Consider the following 26,376-nt stretch of genomic DNA (forward strand, 5'->3'; position numbering starts at 1 on the left):
CTTCTGGTGAAACAAAGCCTGCTGGAGGAGAGCTAGTCTACCATTTCAGCAGGTGGTATAGTGATTCTATTTATAAGTGATAAGGGATTTTCCGTACAGGTCAGTTGTAGAAACGGCAGGCCGCAGAGTCACATGGGCACCCACAAGCCTCTCCTGTAACCTGCCTGGGTGTCTACAACTCTCAAATCCTTCCTACTAGGCTTTGAGTCCCACTTGTTAGTTTGTCCTCAGATGAAAAATAGCTTGTGAGCATTTTTGATGTAAGGCCTTGTGCTTTTTCCTTTTCAAGTTTAATAATTTCAATTTCTTCCAGCACAGGACGCATCTGCAGATCTAATCGTCTCTGAGTCCAGCTCTCTGAGCCCTCTCCAGGTTCTCCATATGCCTTCAAGTTTAAGCTCAGGGTCAGGCACTGTCCCTCAGTAAAGAGGTGGAGGAGGCTGAGAACCACCACGGGTCTGTACCCCTGCTCCACCTGGCATAACCTGGGGCTTGCTTATGCTTGCACTCATAAAGCTAGGGCTGCACATCAGATCCAGGGCCCAGGGTCAGAATTTCTTGCTGGTGATTAACCTAAGATGCTGGCAGAGGCTCTGATGGTTTAGTGTGAGCTGTACCAAGAGAGGAAAGGTGGCTGCGGTGTTTAACCAAGTGCCAGAGTCTCATCCTGAGTCAGATTACTGGAGGGTTTCTGGCAGGCACAGACCTGATCAGGCGCCTTAGTGAGCACCTGAGTATAACGAATCTCATAAGAGAACAGTTTCTCTTTCTTAGATACATTGTGTGCACTCTGAGCACAACGATTAGTTTGCATTTTGGGTGGTTAACTCATGGTGCCTTCATTGCCGATACTTCCCTGCAGCTTGCTATTAGATTATTATGTGACCCATGATGTTCTGATGGCACTTTTTGATTTCAGAACCTGAGCTTAGCATGCAGGCAGGATGACGACGTGCCAGGGGTGGCCGGGCATTACCTGAGGCTCCACGTCCAGTATCGCAATCAGACCTTGCTCGTGGATCTTGCGGATGGTCTCCAGTTTTGTCCCGTACATCGCATCCTCGTGGCTGCCATACTCCAGGTACTCGTTATTAGAGATGTCTTGCATCATTTGGTCATGAGATACAAAGTAATAATTCTTTCCATTTTCTTCATCTTTCTTTGGAGGTCTGGTTGTATCTGCAAAGTCACAGGTCAAAAGAGGTTTAAGAGGCTGAGCATAGGAGCCAATACTCCCAAAGGACCTGTGCTATGCTGTGCTTAGTTGCTCAGTCACGTCTGACTCTTTGTGACCCCATAGACTGTAGCCCGTCAGGCTCCTCTGTCCATTGGGATTCTCCAGGCAAGAATACTGGAGTGGATATCCTATCCTTTCTCCAGGAGATCTTCCCAACCCAGGGATTGAACCCAGGTCTCCTGCATTGCAGGCAGATTCTTTACCAGCTGAGCCACGAGAGGAGCCCCCAGTGGACCTACCCAAACTCATTCTCTCTTAAAAGCCATGGATCCTGTAGCATATGTCATGCTCTATTCCCACCCCCAGTAGCTTTGTAGAAATCAGTTCTAGAAGTCCTATTTGTTCATGTGACATCAGAACACAGTAGTTGGTTAGTTGTTTGGTTTGGTGAACCTTTCCATGTCTAGATGAGATCTATTTCATCCCTTCAAGGGTAATGACAGGGGCAAGACACTAAATAACCTAGGATTAACTTAACTTACTGTATGCTTTAATGCAGTTAGGTCTTCAGAGAAGGAAAAAGGAGAATTAAACAATGGAAAACCCCAAATGGTTATTTAAGTAGATGAAAATTTAAAAAGTTAAAAATTCAGTTCCTCAGTCTTACTAGCCACATTTCAGAGATTTAGTACCCACATGTGGCTAGTGGCTACTGTATTGGACAGGACAGATATAGAATGCTCTCACGAGAGAACATTCTATTGATTAGTGCTGGTTTACAGCATCATGTACAAGGAGACTATTAGAATACAGCTAAAGGGATATTGGAAACATAATGACCTTAGCCAGACATGGCCATAATAGTTAGGAAAGACCTAAACCAGGAATTGGCAAACTATGGCTTGTGGGCCAAACATGGCCTGCTGTCTGTTCATGTGAATAAAGTTTTATTGGAACACAGCCATGCTCATTTGTTTACATATTGCTTTCAAGCCACAATGGCGGAGTTGAGTAGTTGTGTCAGAGACCACATGGCCTTCAAAATCTCAAGTATTTGCTGTCTAGTCCTTTACAGAAAAGGTCTGCTGACCCCTGACCTGTGTCATTGTTTACTAAAATATCTGCCCATAAGTCCTACTTCTGTGGGATACTAACAGGACCAGCATTCTCCAAAATGCGCTTTAGGAAATGTTTTTCTAGATAAGCCAGAAACAACAGGTTTAGTTTTCTTTCTCCTTTGCTTCTTTGCTTTTTTGAGCAGGGACAAATTTATGCAACTCTTCGTTGTACATGAGTCCAAACCCAGGGGCAGTTCCCCATCTCCTGTGGCAACTAGACTGTACAACTCCTAAGTGCTTATGGACATCGAATGTGGATGTTTAAAGAAGAACCCTTTCTCCAGGCACACACAAAACTGAAGAAACAGTGTACTACACTGACGCTGGATTATGTGCTATATACACACCCACGGTCAAATATTATGGCAAGTAGACATGATTAGGGTCAGCAAAGCATGCTTTAAAACCAAGCTAGTTTATTGGCTATTTAATAACATAGAATTTCAATTGCTTATGTGATCAAGAAGAAAGGTTACCTAAGTTTGCCATACTCATGGTCTAGACATAAGGAGAATTGAAATAATATTTGGAAGTATTTTACTAGAAAACTCAAGTGGTACCAATTGAAAGAATATTTGGTTAATTTCTTTTCTTTTTTTTTTTTTTGAGTAAATCAGATAGGGTTCTGGGATGAGAGTGGTCTGATGAACCCTCACAACTCTCTGGGGTGTAGAGAAAAGTCAGTGGTGTTGACATGGCATTGGAAGGCGCTGCAGGATGGAGTCAATCATCATGCATTCTCCTTTAGCTCTTCCCACTCTGAACAAAGCTCTAACTGTGAGAAAGCTTTTGGGATTCAAATTTTAAACTTTGGAATAGTAACAACAACAACAACAACAACAATAATAATAAAGTGAGAGTAGTAAGGTGGCTATTATCTATCCAGTATCTGCTAAGTACTTCACATGGCTGCAAATCCTCTTCATCTTCCTGGAATAACTTCATTTTGTAATTGAGGAAGCAAAGAGGACATGAGATTAAAGATAAGATAGAGAAAATCAGGAGAATAAAAATATTATAGATTTAAAATTCTTTACAATAAGCAGTGGATAGCCCATTGTGTTTTAAAAGTGATAAAAGTCAACAATTTAGGTACTGTGGGCTCGATAAAGGACAGAAATGGTCTGGACCTAACAGAAGCAGAAGCTATTAAGAAGAGGTGGCAAGAATACATGGAAGAACTGTACAAAAAAGATCTTCACGACCCAGATAATCATGATGATGTGATCACTAATCTAGAGCCAGACATCTTGGAATGTGAAGTCAAGTGGGCCTTAGAAAGCATCACTATGAACAAAGCTAGTGGAGGTGATGGAATTCCAGTGGAGCTGTTTCAAATCCTGAAAGATGATGCTGTGAAAGTGCTGCACTCAATATGCCAACAAGTTTGGAAAACTCAGCAGTGGCCACAGGACTGGAAAAGGTCAGTTTTCATTCCAATCCCAAAGAAAGGCAATGCAAAAGAATGCTCAAACTACTGCACAATTGCACTCATCTCACATGCTAGTAAAGTAATGCTCAAAATTCTCCAAGCCAGACTTCAGCAATACATGAACCGTGAACTCCCTGATGTTCAAGCTGGTTTTAGAAAAGGCAGAGGAACCAGAGATCAAACTGCCAACATCTGCTGGATCATGGAAAAAGCAAGAGAGTTCCAGAAAAACATCTATTTTTGCTTTATTGACTATGCCAAAGCCTTTGACTGTGTGGATCACAATAAACTGTGGAAAATTCTTCAAGAGATGGGAATACCAGACCACCTGACCTGCCTCTTGAGAAATCTGTATGCAGGCCAGGAAGCAACAGTTAGAACTGGACATGGAACAACAGACTGGTTCCAAATAGGAAAAGGAGTGCGTCAAGGCTGTATATTGTCACCCTGCTTATTTAACTTCTATGCAGAGTACATCACGAGAAACGCTGGACTGGAAGAAACACAAGCTGGAATCAAGATTGCCGAGAGAAATATCAATAACCTCAGATATGCAGATGACACCACCATTATGGCAGAAAGTGAAGAGGAGCTAAAAAGCCTCTTGATGAAAGTGAAAGAGGAGAGTGAAAAAGTTGGCTTAAAGCTCAACATTCAGAAAACAAAGATCATGGCATCTGGTCCCATCACTTCATGGGAAATAGATGGGGAAACAGTGTCAGACTTTATTTTTTTGGGCTCCAAAATCACTGCAGATGGTGACTACAGCCATGAAATTAAAAGACGCTTACTCAAAGCAGAGACATTACTTTGCCGACTAAGGTCCGTCTAGGCAAGGCTATGGTTTTTCCTGTGGTCATGTATGGATGTGAGAGTTGGACTGTGAAGAAGGCTGAGTGCTGAAGAATTGATGCGTTTGAACTGTGGTGTTGGAGAAGACTCTTGAGGGTCCCTTGCACTGCAAGGAGATCCAACCAGTCCATTCTAAAGGAGATCAACCCTGGGATTTCTTTGGAAGGAATGATGCTAAAGCTGAAGCTCCAGTACTTTGGCCGCCTCATGTGAAGAGCTGACTCATTGGAAAAGACTCTGATGCTGGGAGAGATTGGGGGCAGGAGGAGAAGGGGACGACAGAGGATGAGATGGCTGGATGGCATCACGGACTCGATGGACGTGAGTCTGAGTGAACTCCGGGAGATGGTGATGAACAGGGAGGCCTGGCGTGCTGCGATTCATGGGGTCGCAAAGAGTCGGACACGACTGAGCGACTGAACTGAACTGAACTGAAGGAAAATATTGTTGTATCAAAGAAAACTATACTATCATTAAAACCTATTTTTATGAAAAATAATTCATCTGGATAACATTTATGACATACTGTTGGAAAAATTAGTTTACGAACAGATTGGACGAGCACAATTTTGTTAAACTGTAACAGTGATAACACACACATACACATGATGTGTTTGCACTAAGAGAAGTCTGGAAGGATATTCAATAAAATACTGATGGCACTATTATTTGGGGGGTGGTGGTGGGACTTCCCTGGTGGCTCAGTGGTAAAGAACCTGACTGTCAATGCAGGAGACTTCGGGTTCAATTCCTGGGTCAGGAAGATCCCCTAAGGAGGAAATGGCAACCCACTCCAATTGCCTGGGAAATCCCATGGACAGAGGAGTCTGGCAGGCTACACCATGGGTTCACAAAGAGTCGGACTTGACTGGGTGACTAAACAACTATTGGGGGTGGGGTGGGGTTGGGATTAACTGTTAACTCATTTTCTTCTTTGTTCTTTTCTGGATTTTCCAAATTTCCTATAATCAACAGTTCTTACTTATGTTATCAGAAAAATATGTAAATTACAAGATTAGAAAAATACTAGGAAAAATATACTTAATTGCTTACGTGGAATAGGGTATGCAAACCGGTCTGGGTGCTTCGTGATGAGGGTGTTCTTTATGTGTCTTCTCCCAACACCATGTGCACCTATGTCATTTTTTAAAAAGTTAAAATTGATAATTGTTAATAATAATTGTAAAGTGTTTTGAAGATGAAAATAAGAAAGCAACTTATATAGTCAAACTTACCTAATAGGACTAGTGTTTTCCTTTTGAATGCTGGCAGTTTTACTACTTCTTCATATGTAACAAGATCTAATTGATCAAACACTAAAATGCAAAGATTTAGAAGGAATATAAATTTACAGAAGGAATAGTTCCTGTATATAAATTATAAATTTACTGGCAAAACCAAAATTATAGTAAATCCATGTCTTAAGAAATATGAATCCAACTTATGATATATAGCTCATATGTAATTTAAGTCATATAACCTTTTGGGAGAAGATTTCACTTTTACGCCCATGAAAATGCACTTTAGAACCAGGGGCATCCAAAGACATGTTGGGCACATGCATATAAGTCCAATTGTAAAAGATACTGCATATCTTTTCATGCAGTATCCAACAAATTGTATGAGTTCATTCCAAACCACATGCTGTTCATATTTTTGCAATTAAAAAAAAATCAGCAATACTAAAAAGAAAAAGTCTCCAGACAGTGACCAACATGAATATAGCATGAATGCAATTAGAATTAACCAAGAGACCAGCTAGATTATTTCTAGGGATGGATGAGAGATGCATGGACAGCTGGTCTTTAACTTGACGGTTCTTTCTTTCAGCTGAGTTGCTGAAGGTAGCATGCCAGATTTTGTCAAAGTCAGGTTCCGTAAGTATGATTTCAAAAACTTTGGAAATGAGCATCTCACAGGTTTTATTGTAACCCAGCTAGCTATCCATTCAATGGAAAGTCTTGGGTGTGTAAGTAGGGGAATATGCTTCACTGGACCCCTAACTTTGTCAGCCTGTGTATGGTAAGTTGGGATGGAAGAAGCATGAAGCAGTCTGAACTGAGAAGAAAAGCTTTAAAAATAGTTTTTTGAACCTGATTCTTAATAAAACTATTACAAAAACTTTCCCAAGAGGATGACTGTTCCTGTTGAAGTTTAAGATAGTCTGATTCTCACACACATTTGAAAATTCTCACAAGAAGGTTAAAATCATGTGTTTGTGTTCCTGTAATATTTTTTTCTATGTGGTATTACCCAAATGTTGTCAGGCACACACTGAAATTTCTTTTTTTTTTAAAATAATATTGAATAAGGTCTGGATTTTAGAGGGGTTGCAATAAATTCCATGAAACTGATTCCATGGTGTAATAGAGGAATCTACAATGCTTCAGTCAATCATTAAGAGAAGCATCAACTCCCTGAAATATGGCCAAATGCTTTTGAATATCAGCTCAGTCCTTAACATTTATGATTTTCCTAGTAGCAAAGAACCTTAAAATGCAAAATAGGATACTCTGGAATGCAAAAGATCAGAAACAAACAAACAGAAGTATCATTCCCAAAATATTAAAAAAGAAATACAATATGTTAAAAATAAGGGTTAGTGCATGTTAATGGGTATTTGTGCATTTGTTTTCTTTTGATAACTTGATTGCATAAAGGTTGACTAAAAGACTTTAAAGCATATTTCTCTAGCAACAGCTAAAAACCACAAAATGCTTTCTGTGTTTAGAATGGCAGATTCACAAAATCGAAATGAACAGGAGGTTCTCTGCACGGCAGAGCTAGCTAGTCATGCTGCAGTGGTAATGGTGACGAAGAGTTGTAAAAATAAAAGCAGGAGAGCAGACGGCATTGCTCTTTATACCTATTGCCCTCTGAGTGCTATGTCCATCAAGAAAAGTATGCTTATGAAAGAGGTCCATCAACAAGCTGATATATTTTAGTATCTAGAAATAATCAAGCATCTCACAAAAGAGCAAGATGTTGACACTTATTTTTCCGAATGGTATATACATCTCTTTCTCTCTATAGAGTCTATTCAATCTTACTGAATTAAGTCATCTTTTTTCAACCACATAAGAATGAGTTAGATATTAACAATCAATATGACAAACAAATGAACAGATATGTTACACATCAATATCTTAACGATAAATGAGTAGCATGAAGAGGTTACTCTGGTCTAAATGAAAAATCATCACATGGCCACAGGATGGAGAAACAATTAAAGAGGATATTTTCAAATATGACATACAAGGAATATAAGGAGAACACTTAGAGACTGAACTTTTAAAGGTTTTAAGCTGTTTGCTGATTAAAAGAAAGGGACTTGATGAGAGGAAATCGTCAAAAACAAAGAGGCACAGTCACTCAACAGGTTACTTACATGCACAGAGGCCATTGGGAGTAAGACAGCATGAAAAATGTACAGGGGTCATTGAAATATGGCTTTTAATATATTAGTAAAATAAAAGTATAATATGCACAAAAGAAACTTTACCATGCAATATTCTAAACACAAGGCAAATAAATCACATTAAGAAACAAACTCATTTTAATAAAAAATCCAACAATACCCTTATATATAAGTCAGTGGGCTTTATATACTAGCAAATGCATACAAATTTTATCTGGAAATCATTACAAGAAACCTTTTTCAGGGAGTGTAGGTATGGAAGTCTTTTGCTTTTCATTTTGTGTCTTTTCTAATCACGTGTACTTTTACTATTAAAAAAAACTGTCAACAGGGCCACTTTCAGTTGTCTTTAGAGTTCTCGGTATTAAAGAAAACAAAAGTAATAGCTTTTTAAATTCAACAGTACTAATTGTGGTACTAAGCCTAATTTAAACACACCTATGAATGGTATTGTAGAAATCCTCTATAGATTTGTTCATATTTGTATATATAAATGGGGTTTCTCAGGATATTTAAATACCACTGCTCTGGGCTTTACCATTAAAAAAAATGAATTAATGAAGACTTTAAGAAAAAAGTTTGTATTAATAACTTGATCTAACACTGATTTTGGAAGTCCTAGGGCTGAGGAATCTCAATGCCTCAAAGAGTATAGTTCTTCTAGAAGCACGACAATGCTTTTTGTGTCAAATTTGTGACAAAAATTTTTTTATGTTACAGAAAATGTATTTGCTGTAAAACTCAAACATAATCAAATCTATTCCCAAGGCTTCAGAAATACAGTCTGGCACATCGTCCTGACTTCTCTGTAAACTATTCAATATTCAAGACACCTGTAAGTATTTAGGTTAACTATTCTCCAGTAGAATCTTTTTCCATAAAAAAAAATTTAACATTTATTCCTTGTCTTAGTAGGAAAAGCCACATAGTATCTTCAAATACTAAACCTCCACTTAGGTGAGAAATTTCACACAGGTAACACTGGGGCTGAGTGCACACATAAATGCCTGCAGTGGCCAGGCAGCTAATTTGTTTGAGTGAATGGGTCACGTGCAAGCATGGAGCCATGGAGACAATGGATCCTATAGAATGAGTGTCCATCCAAGAGGGACCTCAACAGCCTAGAGTTGCTAAGGGAGGAAGTGGGCCCCATGTTACCACACTCCGTTCCTTCAAGGAAAAGTAGAAGCCCAGATTTTATGTTAAATATTTGATTTTCAGATGATTATTTTAAACACTAGGTGTGTATGGAAAAAACAATATTTGTTTATGGGTCACATTCAGCTGATAGACTCCCACTATATAAAGTGAGAAGTAGGCAACAGTTTGAATAGAATTATGCTTTAACCAGACATGTGGAATTTCCAGGTAACAGAAATGGAAATAATTAATTCTAGTATTTTATCATTTTCATCAGTTCTAGGTCTTAATAAAGTTCTCATCTTTCATTTTTACTACAAATATAAACAACTTCAGAATATAATGATGAGGTTTGGATCCTGCAGAATAGTTGCAGAATTCTCAAAGAAAGGAAAAAAAATATGGCCCTTATTTTTTAAAAATTATTTTTCAATGTATAAAAATCAGTTGCATTTCTTTTTTTAATTGAAGTATAGCTGACTAACAATGTTTTAGTTTCAGGCTGTAGCAAAGTGATTCAGTTTATATATATATATTCTTTTTTAGATTCTTTCCCCTTAGAGGTTATTACAAAATATTAAGTTCCCTGTGCTATACAGTAGGTCCTTGTCGATTACCTATTTTATATGTAGTAGTGTGTATATGTTAATCCCAGTGGCCCTTATTTTACTTTACTGAGGACTATAGGAAGATCCCCTACTGTATTTTACGATCAACTCTTGAATAAAACAGAAAACTCCTTTCAGGAATATAGTTTGATTTGTGGCCTATGAACCCATTTGTCTAGTTCTTGGTATTTAAAAATATGATATTTCAAAGTACTCAAAGCATTTGCTTTCCCATTGGAGGTCAACAGTATGTGTTTCTCTCTTTTAGAGCAATTCTTTATGTCAACAACACCATGTATTAGGGTAAACTTTCATCATAGCTAAAAGCAGAACAGCTGATAAAATACTTGACTTTCCTTCCTGACAGTTTCATCTCTTATAAAGTCAAGGTAATAAGCAAATGGTTCTTCTGGTCTTTATTATTAACAAAAGGCAAGAATTGGTTTGTGATGGGGAAGAAGTGGCAGAAAGGACTTGATGAGGAAGACCACTGCTTAGGAATATGCTACAGGTAACAAAAAGTGGTGGTGGTCTTTGCTACTCCTCTTAATTTTAAGTTTACAAGATCTTAGATACATCCATGGTTTTGGATAGGAGAGTTGTGTTAAAAGACGACAGAGAAAAAGCATCTCTATTCCATCTCTATGAGGTTCCTGCCTTCTCTATCAGGGGTGATAAAGCCTTCAATATAATGGGCAACATTTACCAGAGCTAAACCCTCAGCTAAGGGACAGCGACTGAGTACTTGGCTTCATTAAATGATACCCATTTGTCAGGCCCAGTGCTGAAATAACCTGAGATCCACTGAACTTTAGAATTGGCAAAGATACCCTTGAGTGACTAAAACACAATTTCCTCATTTTGAGGCAATTTTGATTTGCTTGAGTTGAATGGTTACTCAGGTGTGCTAACTCCTGGTCCTAGCCCCGACTGGCTATTAAGCTTACAGGTGTGTTTGCAGGCCCACCAAGTACCACCTATGACGAATCAGAGAGAACGGGAACAATGGAAGATCAGTGGTGCCCTGGCGGTCAAAGAATGGAAAAAGTGGACTGACCACCAGATGGGATACTGGTTCTCTGGTAAAATTCTTAAGTGAACTGTTCAATGGATTCTTTGTCAGAATTTAGAGATTCTAGTTTTTCAACTGACTTCTTATTTTTCCTCAGACTTGAATTAAAGAGTACTGGCAAACTGAATACTCATGTCTACATGCCCTCTATCAGTATAGTATAAAAAGCTAAGGATGGATTAACAGCCTCATTGGCCATTTCTTTGTTTTTCTAGGTTTAAATTAATTTTAATGCCATCTATGTAAAAATTACAAGGTGATACATATATATGTCATATCAACAGACCTTTTGAACCTGTTAGAAGCTGATGGAAATCAAGGTGATTATGGAGACTTGGCAATAACCACTGAGATTTTGTGTTAAACAACATTCTGCTGATACTACAGTGAATTTCTTCAAATAGTATTACTCAAGCATTTACAATTAGTTTTAACTACTTATATTTAACTAATCTACTTTAAATATTTATTCCCTTTATAAAACAAAAATGCCATTATTAGACCAGTCTTCTATAGTGGTGCTTAATCAGAGATGATCCATTTTATTGGAATAAAAATATGATGGGAAACATTCCTTATTTAACTGAACCATTTAAAATTAAGCCATGTGGTCACTCACATTCATTCCACATTAAACAGTACTTCAAAGTGTTTACTTTTACTCTCAGATCAAGAAATGAATCATTCAGAGTTTCAAAATATTTTTTCCTGGTAAATGCTATAAAACATTCTACAGAGGGAAAAGCATTTCATATTTGTCAGAAATATTATACCATCAAATTGGGTATGCATGATTGCATTCACTTGATTTTTTTTCTTTTGCCATATATTTGATGTTAGAGTTACTTCTGAAACCTTGGGAACTAGCCTAATGCCCATGTTGGGGCTTGCAATTCCTCAGAAAAAGTTCCTTATAAAAGGAGTCATATTAAGAAGGTATTAAAAGTAAGTAAATCCCACTCTATACCATCATGCAGTTTCTTTAACTTAAGTTACATCCTGTGAGTCTTCTGGGAATTTTACTGCATTGACAGAGCATGGCTTTTTTGTATTCATGTCAGTTCTTAGCAAATGAGTGACTATTTTGACTTAAGTTGAATGCAAGCTTCAAAACAGACAAATATACCATGAAGGGCAGGCCAAGATAACTTTCTTGGTCTTTTAGGAGCTAGGAAGTCCCGCAAAGGAAGAAGACTAGTGACAGGAACTAACGCCATTTGTGCTCTTTCAAATCAATCACAGCTCTGTTAAGAGTGCACATTTGCCCTTAGGAATGTGTCACAGGGCTATATCTTAGGGCCAGAGAGGAGCCAGGGGTGAGGGTATTTGCTCAAAACCAATCTCAGCAAGAGGCAAGAATCCAGGAGCCCTCAATCCCTCATTTCTCAGGGCAGGACTTTATGTACTGGGTTCTCTGAGTTCCAGAGAGTTCTGTTTCCAAATAGCATTTTCTTCCTATAAAGTAGAGCTCTGTAAAATATTTGGGAAATATAAGCAACATAATAATTGAAGGGAGGGGTTTCTTAAAAGTTTTGTAAGCTGATGAAAGATCTCATGTGGTGACATTTTTGGATAGAGAACTCTGAAGACGGAATTGAGGTGTGACATCTACTTTGGTCTTTGAGATGTTTAACCCATCTTAATAAGTCGTACTTTTCCCTACCTGCATTGTGCTTTGCCAAATATTTATCTTTGTACTGCTTCTTTTTCTTGCCAAACCAAGTGCAGCTGGCCTGCTGCTCCTGTTTGGTCTTCTCCATGGCAATGCAAGCGACTCGCCTAGCACACAAAGAAAGGGGGAAAAAAAAACCCACAAATGTATAGTTTTATGCTGATAAGAGAGAAAAACCAGTCATTTGAAGAATGAATTGCATGAACAAACTCCTCAGAAATGCTTCAAATTATTCAGTAAAGGTTTGTTCCTTGAAAATTTCCTAGAAATGTTTTTTTAAAAATGCAGGTTTCTAACAAAATAACATTCTATCACTTGAACATATACATGTAACTGATGACACAGATGAGAAGTAAACATAATAGTCATGAAATACAGTGCAATGAGTGTGGATTTTGAGTTGAGACAAGTCTGATTTGAATCCTGGCTCTCTCAATTATTAGCTCTTATCAATTTAGTGTTAGGTACTTTTCTGGAAAATTTACATATATTAATTCATTTAATCTTTCTAGCGACATGTGAAATTATGTCTGTTTTACAGATGAGGGGATCAAAGGACTGAGAGGTTAATTAATTTGTCCTGTGTGTGTGCTCAGTTGTGTCCAACTCTTTGCAACCCATGGGCTGTAGCCTACCAGGCTCCTCTGTTCGTGGGATTCTCCAGGCAAGAATACTAGACTGGGTTGCCATTTTCCTACTCTAGGGGATCTTCCTGACCCAAAGGATTGAACTCACATCTCTTGCGTCTCCTGCATTGTCAGGCAGATTCTTTACCACTGCACCACCTGGGAAGTCCCTAATTTGTCCCAAACAAACAGCTAAATAAGTGGGAGAATGAGGACAGTTTGGCACCAGAGCCCATGCTCTTAGGTGGTACATTGTTTTGGTAAGTTCCTTAATCTAGAATCCTAGAAATGTTTAAAAAACGCAGGTTTATAACAAAATAACGTTGTCACTTGGACATTTACATATAACTGATGACACAGAAGAGAAGTAAACATATAGTCATGAAATACAGTGTAATGAGTGGGATTTTGAGTTGAGACAAGTCTGATTTAAATCCTTGCTCTCTCAATTATTAGCTTTTATCAATTTCATGTTAGGAGTTTTTCTAGGAAATTTACATATATTAATTCAGTTAATCTTTCTATCTCTTGGATGACTGTTGGAAACAACTTTAACAAAAAATGTAAATAATATCTCTATCACAGTAGCAGGCACAGCAGTTGCCTAATAAATGGTACTACTATTACAACATGGAGATTCTAGGTAGGGAAAAAAACTATGATTGAATTCAGTTAGGATTACATTCAGAAAAATCATAATTTTGTTCTACATGATTACAGCATTCAACATTGGTAACATATGCATAAATGTTGTTAATAAGTTGCTCTCTTAGGTTCAGTCTAAGCAAGTACTTATCTTTCAGGATATTGCCACAGAAGGTTTTGCTTACTTAATGACTTTGCTTGTGGGCCAATGTGGGGGTCCCTGAGTGAACCACATATAAGGAAAATTCAAAAACACTATCAGAATGCCATAGAATGCCACAGAAATAGTGAGTTGTTTTCTAAGGAAGTTGTACTGCCTTGTTATTCTCCCACTAGCAGTGTAGAGTTCCTACTGTTCCACTCCCATGTCATTACTTGGTGTTATCAGTCTGTAATTTTATCCATCATGGTGGATAAGCAGTGAAATAACACTGTTTTTGTATTTCACTGATCATTAATGAGATCAAGCACCTTTTCATATGCTTATTGGCTATCGGATTTCTTCTTTGGTAAAGTGCCTGTTCAAAGACTACTTTCTTAGCCAGTTGTCTTTTCCTCGTTGATTTGTAGGAAGTCTTTATATGGCCTGAATATTATACTTTTGTTAGTTATATATGATGCAGGTATCTTCTTCCACTCTGTGGCTTGCCTTTCTAATCTTTTTATAGTATTTGATAGAGACAACTTATTAGTTTTTAGTCAAATCTAGCAATATTTTCATTTATGGGAAATATTTTTGATATCTTTTTAAGGAAATCCTTCCTTGTCCCTAAAGATATTCTCCAGTATTACCTTCTCAAGAGTTTATAATTTTGTCTTTCATGTTTTGGTTTTTAATACACCAGAGCTGGTTTTTGTATATGGTATGAAGTTAGGGGTCAATTTCTCTCATTTCCTGACCCCCCTCAATGGATACCCAATCATCCCAGCATAACTTATGGAAAAGTCTATTCATTCCTCACTAGTGACTATTTATGAGAGTGTTTAGGGGGTCTCTTCAGTTGGCCTATTTGAGCATCTCTAAGCCTATACCTTATTATCTTAACTACCAAAGCTTTATAGTAAGTCTTGGTATCATTGAGGCAAGTCCTCTCTCTCTATTCTTCTAGAAGAGCATCTTGACTATTTCCAGTTCTGTGCATTTCCATGAAAATTTTAAAATTAGCTTGTCAATTTCAAAATGGTTGGGAATGAATTGAATCTATTAATCAATTTGGGAGGAACAGACATCTTTGCAATATTAAGTCTTCTAGTCCCTAAATATAGTATGTCTTCTTTTATTTAGATCTTCTTTAATGTCTCAATAAGTTTTATAATTTATCCTCTAAATGTCTTGAATAACTTTACTAGATTTGTTCCTAGGTTATTGATTTTAAAAGATTTTATAAATGGTTTTAAAATTCAAACATATACAATAATACTGTGTAACGAACCTCAAATACCTACAACTCAGTTTCAACATTTATTAACTCACAGGTTATTTTGTGTTATTTACAACCTACCCACCCTAAAATTAGGCTTCCCAGGTGGTGCAGTGGTAAATAATCCGCCTGACAACGCAGGAGACACTGGTTTCATCCCTGGGTTGGGAAGATCCCCTGGAGAAGGAAATGACAACACACTCCAGGATTCTTGCCTGGAAAATATCATGGACAGAGGAGCTTGGTGGGCTACAGTCCATGGGGTCACAAAGAGTTGGACATGACTCAGCAATTGAGCATGTATCCTAAGATTATTTTGAAAAAAAAAAAAAAATCCAACTTTGTATTATTTCCTCCTTAAATATTCTTAAATTCCCTTTAAACCTATAGGTTTCCCCTTCTTCCCCCTCCTCCTTTTCTTCTTGCAATTTATTTGTTGCAGAAACTGGTTGTCTGTCCTATAGTTTCTAATTTCACCCCTGTGGTGTCTTCAGTAAGTCCCTCTGTCTTTTGTATTTCTTGCAAACAACTAATTACACTCGATCTTAGCCAAAAGGCCGAGAAGCAATGCAAACAACTAATTAGATACAGAGGTCTAATCAAACTTGAGCTTTATTTTTCTTTTGCAAGAGTACTTTATAGTATTATGGTGTTATACAGGGTATTTTTAAAAATTACTTTCTATTTTTTTACTGATAAATAGAAATATAATTGATTTTGTACACTGATTTTTATATCAGCCATCTTGCTAAACTCTGATATTAATCATAATTGTTTATATATATATTAATAGATTTCTTTGAATTTCTATGCAGAATCCTACCACCTGTAATTTTGTTTTTTCTTTCCAATTATGTTTGCTATAGGTGTATTGTAGATGCTCTCAATCAGGTTAAGGAAGTTCCCTTCAATTTCACAGTCTGTGAGAGTTTTAATTATGAATGGATTTTGGATTTTAACAAATGCTTTTCCTGCATCTAATGATGATGACTTTGTGGATTTTTCTTCTTTAATCTGTTAATATGGTGGATCAGTTTTCAAATGTTGAACCAGCTGTGCATTCCCAGTACAAACTCTACTGGGTCAAGATGTATTATTCTTTTTGTATATTGCTAGATTCAGTTTGTTAATATTTTGCATCTGTGTTCATGAGGGATATGGGTATTTAACATATTCAAAATTTATTGAATTTTGGTATCAGGGTAACACTGGGGACCTGAAATGAGTCAGGAAGCGTTCTCTCCTACTTTCTTGAAGAGTCTTTCCTCCATGTCTCATTCTTTCTCTTGCTCAATGAGGGCTTTATTTATATTTATTTTTGGTTAGGAGAAAGAGATTTATTGGGAAATAATGTGAACTGTCTCTCAGCAACAGTACCAACGTCAATCTCCATATATTACCTAAGTGGCATACAGAGGAGGCTGATGGAACCTTTGGGAATTCTTCCAGTGCAAGCCAATATGTGCTGTTAGTCATAACTACAGCTTCTGTGAGGCATACGCTCTTTGGAAACCTAAACAGAACTCAGGCATTTTTGAAAGGTTAAGAGACCAAAATAAAAAAAATCCTGACCTTGTGAAGCTTATGTTATAGTGTACAGAGTATCTTACAAGAAATGATTTTAAGCTTAAAAAAAGTTCCCAGTAAAAATTTGTGGTGTGGTCATATGTGGTGTAACGAGAGAGGAATGAAACTGATTTTTACCAGGCACTCAGGAAATGAATGTTATTTCTTTTAGCTCTGTAAGTGCAAGAAAACTGTTAGAATTTAGGTCAACATGGAGGAAATTTCAAACACATGTTTCACATTTATTGCTGACTTGGATGAGGATCTAGTAGGCAAGGGAAGGGATGACACATTCAGGGGCTCAAATCATATCCAAGGATTAGGCTGACGGGCCTTGTCAAGCAAGATGAAATTTACCACGGATAAAGAAGGGAAGGTATTCGGGTTCAAAAAAACTGATTTCTCATCTGGAGAATGTGAAAAATTTGATTTGCTAGCAATACATCTAAACAAAGCTTCCGGGTTTGGCTGATAGTATTGTTTCAAATCTTTCTCATTAGCATTGCATGTCTACCATATGACATTCTAGAGACCAATTCACTTTTTCAACAAGGAATTCTTTTTCCCCTCAGCTGGGAATCTCTTCTTATACCTCCAAAGTCCTACTCAACATCTCAAGGAACATACTGCCCAGTGGGCCTCTTCCTCATTATTCTAGTTAGAATTTCTTTCTCCCTCTATAGTCTCTGCAACTTTACTGAGCTCAGTTTTTCTGTAGTAAACTGAACATAATATATAAAGTATAAAATTTCAGTTTTGAAATATTATACATCCCATGAAAACATCATCATAATCAAAATAACAAATATTTTCATCATCCCAGGACTTTTCTTATGCCCTTCTGTAATTCCTCCTTCCTCCTACAGATCCCCAGGAACTAAAGGTTAGTTTTGATTTTCTAGAGTTTTATATAAGGGAATTATATAGTATGTTCTCTGTTTTGCCTGGAAACCCAGCCTAGTGGTTTTGAGTTTCACTCATATTGTTGTGTGTTACCAATAATTCCTTTAACTGCATCCTATTGTATGGATATGCCATAATTTGTTTATCCATTGACCTGTTGATGGAAACATTAAAAAATATTTAGAAATTTAATTTAAAAATTAAAAAAAAATTGTAATAGGTATGTGGCCACTAAGATTTTGTTAGTGCATTTTTTTGTCCTTGGAAATTCCTTTAGGTTCTATTTCGAATCTGTTATGCCATTCATCCCTCCCCACATACTCTGAAGATATTTTTTAAGCATTGTTGTTCAGTCACTCATTTATGTCTGACTCTTTGTGACCCCATGGACTGTAGCATGCCAGGCTTCCTTGTCCTTCACTATCTCCTGGAGTTGGCTCAAACTCATGTCCATTGAGTCAGTGATGCTATCCAACCATCTCATCCTCTGTCATCCCCATCTCCTTCTGCCTTCAATCCTTCCCAGCATCAGGGTCTTTTCCAATGAGTTGGCTCTTTACATCAGGTAGCCAAAGTATTGCAGCTTCAGCATCAGTCCTTCCAATGAATATTCAGGGTTGATTTTCTTTAGGATTGACTGGTTTGATCTCCTTGCTGTCCAAGGGACTCTCAGGAGTATTCTCCAGCACCACAGTTCGAAGGCATCAATTCTTCTGTGCTTAGCCTTTTTTATTGTCCAGCTCACACATCCATACATGACTACTGGAAAAACCATAGCTTTGTCTATATGGACCTTTGTAGGCAAAGTAATGTCTCTGCTTTTTAATACGCTGTCTAGGTTTGTCATTGCTTTCCTTCTAAGGAGCAAGCGTCTTAATTTTCAAGGCTGCAGTCACCATCCACAGTGATTTTGGAGCACAAGAAAATAAACTCTCTCACTGTTTCCATTGTTTCCCCATCTATTTGCCATGAAGTGATGGGATTGGATGCCATGATCTTCATTTTTTAATGTTGAGTTTTAAGCTAGCTTTTTTTTTTTCTATGTTCCTCATTGCCTCTTTGTTCAGGTCTTTATTCAAAATTAGCTGTCCAAAATGATTTGGCATTTATGGAATAAACAAATTTAAGTTTATGCAGCAGCCTTCTTTTCCTCTGAGGTGGGTTTCTTTTCTGTGGGCTTCTTTTCAGCTGCTGGTTTCTTGGTTCCTGCAGCCTTTTTTCCCTCCACAGGCTTCTTCAGCTTCTTATCACCAACAGCCTTCTTTTATTTGTTTCCCACCACAGGCTTCTTGCCCTGAACCCCCTTCTGATCTGATTTGGCTTCTAGTGCTGCTGCTGCCTTATCCATGCGGATTTTGTGATTCTTGGCCTGCCGAAGAATGGTGTTCCAGTGCACGGTCTTTGCGTACGGGTTAAGCTTCAACATGATTCTCAGGCTTTTCAGTGGATTCTTCTTCAGGACTCTGCGATGAATCTTCTTGCGTGGTGCTTGGAGTGCTCTTTGGATTTCTGGGCTTTTCAAGATTCTGCTAAGGTCTGCATTGAGCATCTTGTGCATGGGGAGGTTGTAGTTACTCTTGAGGGAGGCTGCTTTACGCCAAGTGCCATATAGCTCATCTAACTTTCGGAAAGCACTTTCAGTCCAAATGCAGAAACGTCCCACGTGACCACCAGGAGCAAGTTTCAAAATGTTCAGCTTGCTTACATTAAGCAGAGTAATTCCAGGGATGCTTCTGAAGGCCTTGATGATCCCATTGTCCTCATTATAGATGATGTAGGGTCCCCTGCGCTGGATGCGGCCCCGGTTTCTCATTTTGCCTTTGCCGGCTCTCATTCGCTGAGAGGCGTAGACCTTTTTGATATCATTCCAGGCCTTAAGTTTCTTCAGAAGCAAAACAGCCTCCTTTGTCTTCTTGTAGCCTTCAGCTTTATCTTCCACCACCAAAGGAAGTTCAGGAACTTCCTCTATACGATGACCTTTAGACATGACCAGCGCCGGTAAGGCTGAGGCAGCCAGTGCAGGGCAGATGGCGTATTGCTTCTGCGTTGTATTCACTCTGCGGTGCCAACGTCGCCAGGTCTTGGTTGGTGCAAACATGCAGCCCCCACGACACGTATTTCCAAAAGCACCCTGACCGGAACGGTGAGTCCCGCCACCTCGAACCCTGGGAATTCGAGCCACAGCTCTGCTGGTACCCCAAGACTCAGCACTGGTTTGATGAGCTGCTAATTCACTGACGGCATAGGGCTATCTGTTGTTTTTGCGCAAATTGGTGTGAACAAAGTTAACAATATCGGGTCGAATGGGAGCCTTGAACACAGCAGGCAAAGTGACATTTTTGCCAGATGACTCCCCCTTTTCGGAGTACACTGATATCAGTGGACGAGCACACGCCATGGCGGGGAGAGGAGAAGGCCACGCTCCTCTCACCCCGGCGGCTCCCACAGGAAAAGTAAGCTAGCTTTTTTACTCTCCTCTTTCACCTTCATCAAGAGGCTCTTTAGTTCTTTGCTTTCTGTCATAAGGGTGGTGTCATCTGCATATCTGAAGTTATTGATATTTCTCCCAGCAATCTTAATCCCAGTTTGTGCTTCATCCAGCCCGGTATTTAACATGATGTACTCTGCATATAAGTTAAATAGCCAGGGTGACAATATACCACCTTGACGTACTCCCTTTCCTGAATTGGAACCAGTCTGTTGTTCCATGTCCAGTTCTAACTGTTGGTTCCTGACCTACATATAGATCTCTCAGGAGGCAGGTAAGGTGGTCTGATATTCCCATTTTCCAGCTTGTTGTGATCTACACAGTCAAAGGCTTTAGGATAGTCAGTAAAGCAGAAGTCGATGTTTTTCTGGAATTCTCTTGCTTTTTCTATAATCCAATGGATGTTGGCAATTTGATCTCTGGTTCCTCTGCCTTTTCTAAATCCAGCTTGTACATCTGGAAGTTTTCGGTTCACATACTATTGAAGCATAGCTTGAAGGATTTTGAGCATTACCTTGCTAGCATGTGAAATGAGTCCAATTGTGTGGTAGTTTGAGCATTCTTTGGGACTGGAATGAAAATGGACCTTTTCCAGTTCTGTGGCCACTGCTGAGTTTTCCAAATGTGCTGGCATATTGAGTGCAGCACTTTAAAAGCATCATCTTTTAGGATTTGAAATAACTCAGCTGGAATTCCATCACCTCCACTAGCTTTGTTTGTAGTGATGCTTTCTAAGGCCCACTTGAATTCACATTCCAGGATGTCTGGCTCTAGGCGAGTGATCACACCATCATGATTATCTGGGTCGTGAAGATCTTTTTTGTACAGTTCTTCCGTGTATTCTTGCCACTTCTTCTTAATATCTTCTTCTTCTGTTAGGTCCTTACCATTTCTGTCCTTTATTGAGCCCATCTTTGCATGAAATGTTCCCTTGGTATCTCTAATTTTCTTGAAGAGATCTCTAGTCTTTCCCATTCTATTGTTTTCCTCTATTTCTTTGCACTGATCACTGAGGAAGGCTTTCTTATCTCTCCTTGCTATTCTTTGGAACTTTGCGTTCAAATGGGTATATCTTTCCTTTTCTCCTAGCCTTTTGCTTCTCTTCTTGTCTCAACTATCTGTAAGGCCTCCTCAGACAACCTTTTTGCATTTTTCTTGGGGATGGTTTTGATCACCGCCTGCTGTACAATGTTACGAACCTCTGTCCATAGTTCTTCAGGCACTCTATCAGATCTAATCCCTTGAATCTATTTGTCACTTACACTGTATAATTGTAAGGGATTTGATTTAGGTCATACCTGAATAGCCTAGTGGTTTTCCCTATGTTCTTCCATTTAAGTCTGAATTTTGCAGTAAGGAGTTCATGATCTAAGCCATAGTCAGCTCCCGGTCTTGTTTTTGCCAACTGTATAGAGCTTCTCCATCTTTGGCTGCAAAGAATATAATCAATCAATCTGATTTCTGTATTGACCATCTGGGTGATGTCCACGTGTAGAGACATCTCTTGTGTCACAGGAAGAGGGTGTTTGCTATGACCAGTGCATTCTTTTGGCAAAACTCTGTTAGCCTTTGCCCTGCTTCATTTTGCACTCCAAGGCCAAACTTGCCTGTTACTCCAGGTTTCTCTTGACTTCCTACTTTTGTATTCCATTCCTCTATGATGACAAGGACATATGATGACAAGGACATCTTTTTTTTTTTTTTTTTTGGTGTGAGTTCCAGAAGGTCTTGTAGGTCTTCATAGAAGCATATTACTGATTATAACAGGTATATGGAAGTATTAGTAAACAAGAAACCTCACACCAAGTGCATAGCTGGACTTTCCCTGGCTGTCCCAGGCTATGTGTACCTGGGTGCAAATGCATTTGGGGTAGACCAGTGGCCACAATGTTTTCAGGGGAACTTTGTTTGCCTTCTGCTCTGCTCACTGGCAAGGCATCCTTCTCTACAGTCCCCTGGTGTGGAAGGGAAGTAAGGGATGCTTATCAGTTTGTTCTTAACCTAGGGGTATAGCTTTTTGCAGTCCTGACAGTGTGGGATGGGTCTCCTAACTGATTCTACTACTTATACAGGCCTTACTGGGTCTTAACCTTGGTCCTCTCGCAGAGGAGTTCTTAGTAATAGAAATGCCCTCATGGCAAAGTGGACCAATTTGGAACTCTCATTTTTACTGCTCTGATTAATAGCTTTCATATAAAAACTGGTCACTGAGTTCCCCAATATCTTTTCAGGTACTCAGTGCTTTTAAGGTAATTTTCAAAAAACATATTTTCTGCAGCACTTTTCATTTTTTTTCCACCAGGAGGATTGGTCCAGACAATCTAGTCTACCATTATAGGAAATGGGAAGCAAATCTGCTTTTCCACTGTCATTTCTCAGGCTTCCCCCAGGGGACTTAAGAGTTATAGGTATTGATGAGACACAATTTATACAAATGATCTGACCAGGGAGAAGAGGTCTAGAATCTACATAAATATTTTCAAGAGACACTCATTCATATATGGCAACATTTAAGAACACATTTTGTAAAATGTAAATATCAGTGCTAACATAATAACATCACTAGCAAAAGAACTTAGACATCACCTTCCTCTCACTAATGCTTAAATTGTTTTTTGAAGATCAGACCCAAAGACGGCATCAGAGGGAAGGCTTCTACTTCTGCTATGTGGGCCTATGTTTCCTAGTATAAAATGATGGCATCTGAAGTTCTTAGCTCCAACGTGCTAAATTTAAAAGTATTTTTGGGAACACTGGAATAGCTGAAAGAAGTGATCAAGCAAAAGAGGTTAACTGAAAAATCCTTTTAATTAGTAAAAAACTGGGTGAAAAAAACTATGCGTCTATGAACTTGATGCCTTTAATCTCTTTTAGTTAGGTTCAAATAAGTATTTTGGACATGCAGATCTCTTTCTTTTGAAGATATCTCTTTGGCACTAGATTTCTGATATATATTGCCAAAGTACAGACAAAGGTAAAACTATCAGCATTTTTCGAAAAACAGCAAATTATAACATTAACAACAGAAATAGATTTTACCAAAATATACAGTAATCCCTGACTCCTCTCAGTTAAAAACATGTCTGAAAACTGCCTGATTTTAACCTGCTTTCAAAGCTTAAACTTTCTAACAGACACACATTTTTAAAGACCTGGCAGGGTAAAGAACGAAGCTTCTGTCTCCTTTCTAATAGTGAAACAGTTTAAATACCTGGAGTGACAGTGAATCCTGGCATCTGAGTTTTTCACTGGTGGTGGAGTGGAATGGGGTTGGTGAGGGCATGTGGAGGGGCAAAGAGAGGGTACATTTAAAAAAATGCAATTTTAAAAGGCTGGAAACAGCATACAGGCGTAGAGGGCTCTGCTAAGAGATCACGATGTGACTATGACCCAACTCAGCCTCTCTCTAGACCTTCATCTCCTTCTGTGTGAAACAAAGACCTGACTCTATAAATAGGAGCTCACTTGGGGCTGACAACTGAGAATTCTCGGCAGACTCATTTGAATTGCGTTTGGCTAATAGAGCAAAGAATGTATTAAACAGGTTTTACCCTATAAAACAGCAAAATATAAAGGTGAAAAATGGCTTGCCAGGCTTCATTTATATAAGAAACCAAAACAACAAACACAGACATACCATTCCTGAAGTTCTGGAGAAGGAATGAGACCTGCCGTTCCATTTTTGGAGTTTTCCAGTTTACCCTGCCACCAATTGTGATCGTCCTTACTAATAATCTGGATAATGTCACCAACTCTGAATCGAATGCCAGCTTCTTTGCAGGGGATGAGGTCATCCTTAGCTGGATCATATTCAAATTGTGCTCTTACATAGATCTATAAAACAGGAGTTGGTAAGAAAAAACGCCATGGTGATATGAAAGAAAACAGTCAGCTCTAACTGAATAACCATGGACTAACACTACAATACGAACAGGACATTAGATGGTGAACACAAATATGATGCATGGAAATACAACACAAAAAACTGCTACCACTAGAACAATGTACTATTTTTGATGTGTACAGTTACAAATCTCTGCTCTTTTTATTTGGATAGAACACTTAAGATATTTGTTCAATAAAGACTTAATTTCTGCTTTTACTATAACAGAATAGGCTTAAAATTATAGTGAAATATGCTTACCGTTTGAAAATCTGCATATATGTAATTGATATTATGGGTAAGTTGTCATGATCACATGGCAGGCTTTAAGCCATAACCACAAGCATTCAGGGAAGGTTTTAACCCTAAAGCAGCACGATACGAAACTAGCAAGAACTCAGTGTTGGTAACGTGCTATAAAATGCCTTCATGACAACTGGCAGTGTGTCTACACACTGCTGATAAACTTAACTGTAACTCAAACATTTTAAAAAAGCATTTAAAGGTAGTTTAATTTTGCAAATAGCATTTCTACTTTATATTCGCATTTTATTCTTCTTTGAGAAGAAAAATGAATTTAAGTCCTACGTTTGCCAATGTAACACTTAAAATCTGCACAGAGCTTCAGGAGGTGGATAGTTCAAGGCTCTGAGTTTTATGATATGTAAATGTAACTAGTAAATATAAAAGGAAACAGATTGGCATACAAGGGGTTATCACATGGCACCATTTTATGAATTACTGGATTTCTAAATAATGTAAAACAAGGTGCTAGATATTCAGTATTGCATCATTTGAGTGATTTCTATCAGGTGCTAGTTTATGCAAATCTTAACTCCCAATTTGATTACTTTTAAGAGCACATTTCAAGAAAAATTCCATAAAATTTCTATCTTGAAATTACATTTGAATATTAATATTAAAGTCACTGTAAAACCAACCTGAAGGGTTTGGAACTATTGTGTTATCATTCTGTTTGTTTCTTTTCAGAAATCCAGCCTATAAAAGTTATAAGTCTCTGCATTTGCACCTAAAATTCATACTCAAAGTGCCAGCAAATAAAAGTTGCTTGTCTCAGGCAGCACTTAACTTTTCATGTTTGATTAGGACGTAAAGCCAGGATTTTTCTGTTGTTGTTTTTCCCCCACTGTATATGGCTTTTAGAAATACACATGCAGATACAAATTAAGAAAAAAACCTTCAAACATCAGATAATTATTGCTTAAAAATGTTCATTGGCATGTACATTTTAGTTATTCTTAGAATTTGAAGAATTCTGTAGCCTTTAAAAATTTATTTCCACCCCAGAGGCAGGCCCATAAGATCCCCAAAGGCTGAATTCTTAACCATCAACACAAAATGATCAGGTTGAAATTACAATAACCATCACAGCTACAAAGATGTTAGGGAAAAAGTCCTTATAGAGAATTAGTCATGTGTAATGTGTTAAAATGAAATGGTACAAGCTCTCAATGCTCAAATGTTATGGTCCAAAATGCAGACATTATGGGATGGAAAGGGTTAATAAAGGATTGGCTATTAGCAGCTCAGTTTAGAGAAGTTTCTATAGAGGATATCTATTCACCTGTCGTCCTTTTGGTTGGGTAGTTGATGGCAAGTCCTGTAGAATAAAGCCAACCCAGGAGAAAAATTTTCATTTACTTTTCAAAGAGTACAAGGTAATTTGTGTGTTCTGTTACATTATGGTTAAAAAATGAGCTAGATTTAAGTTGTAAAGAGATAATATACATTATTCCATTTCTCAGAAATGTTGAGTTATCAAAAAAGAAAAATCAAACCCAGGCCATTTAGCAGCAAGCTGAAGAAAGCAGGTAAATTTAAGCAGAGAGAAATGTGTTCTTAAGAAACAACTCAGCATCTTCAACACAAAAGCCACTGCAAGTGAAACAGCCTATTTAAAAAAAACCCTCAAAACTCAAAAGAGCTGTTGCCCTTTTCAACTTAGTCACTGCAACCATTTAAGATTTTGAAAAATTCAATGGTTGTATGGATTTTTCATCATCTTAGAGTTGTTAAATGTCAACTGTTATAAATAAATTCCTTCGGTAGCCTATTTTGAAGTTGCAAATAAAAGTTACAGGAAATTTTCTAACATTTCTCTTACTTATATCATTCCATCTGAGGTGATCTCAAATTATTTATGTTATCTCAAATTATTTACAAATTTACCTCATAAAAATGATATATTTTTAAAGGGCAAGTTAATAGGAAAAGAGTGATACTGCTGTATCATTAGAACTCTCATTTTTAACAGCAATATCAGCAACTTAAGAGATTTTATTATTTCAAAATATTTCAAAAATTCACACACCTGCACCTATAAGTGCTCCCATT

General features: G+C 38.0%; 1 protein-coding gene and 1 pseudogene across 14 annotated transcripts in view; both read right to left on the minus strand.

The window, feature by feature from the left end:
- The window catches only part of CASK (calcium/calmodulin dependent serine protein kinase), a 375,002-nt gene that overhangs the window by 15,618 nt on the left and 333,008 nt on the right, over positions 1-26,376 (minus strand). For 6 of the 13 annotated variants that reach the window (XM_018044576.1, XM_013976574.2, XM_018044574.1 and 3 more), the window contains 6 exons: positions 25,607-25,642; positions 23,776-23,972; positions 12,481-12,596; positions 5,815-5,895; positions 5,633-5,713; positions 977-1,179 (listed from right to left, as the gene is read on the minus strand). In XM_018044576.1, coding sequence (XP_017900065.1) covers positions 977-1,179; positions 5,633-5,713; positions 5,815-5,895; positions 12,481-12,596; positions 23,776-23,972; positions 25,607-25,642 — 714 coding nt within the window. The remainder of the gene's footprint in view (positions 1-976; positions 1,180-5,632; positions 5,714-5,814; positions 5,896-12,480; positions 12,597-23,775; positions 23,973-25,606; positions 25,643-26,376) is intronic. The other 7 variants (XM_018044580.1, XM_018044573.1, XM_018044575.1 and 4 more) reach the window with 3 other exon arrangements.
- LOC102170214 lies at positions 18,695-20,112 on the minus strand (annotated as a pseudogene). Its single transcript, XR_001297535.2, has one exon. The product of XR_001297535.2 is annotated as a 60S ribosomal protein L4 pseudogene (transcript).

This window comes from Capra hircus, unplaced genomic scaffold, assembly GCF_001704415.2.
Source record: "Capra hircus breed San Clemente unplaced genomic scaffold, ASM170441v1, whole genome shotgun sequence".
In the NCBI taxonomy this organism is placed as follows: Eukaryota; Metazoa; Chordata; class Mammalia; order Artiodactyla; family Bovidae; genus Capra; species Capra hircus.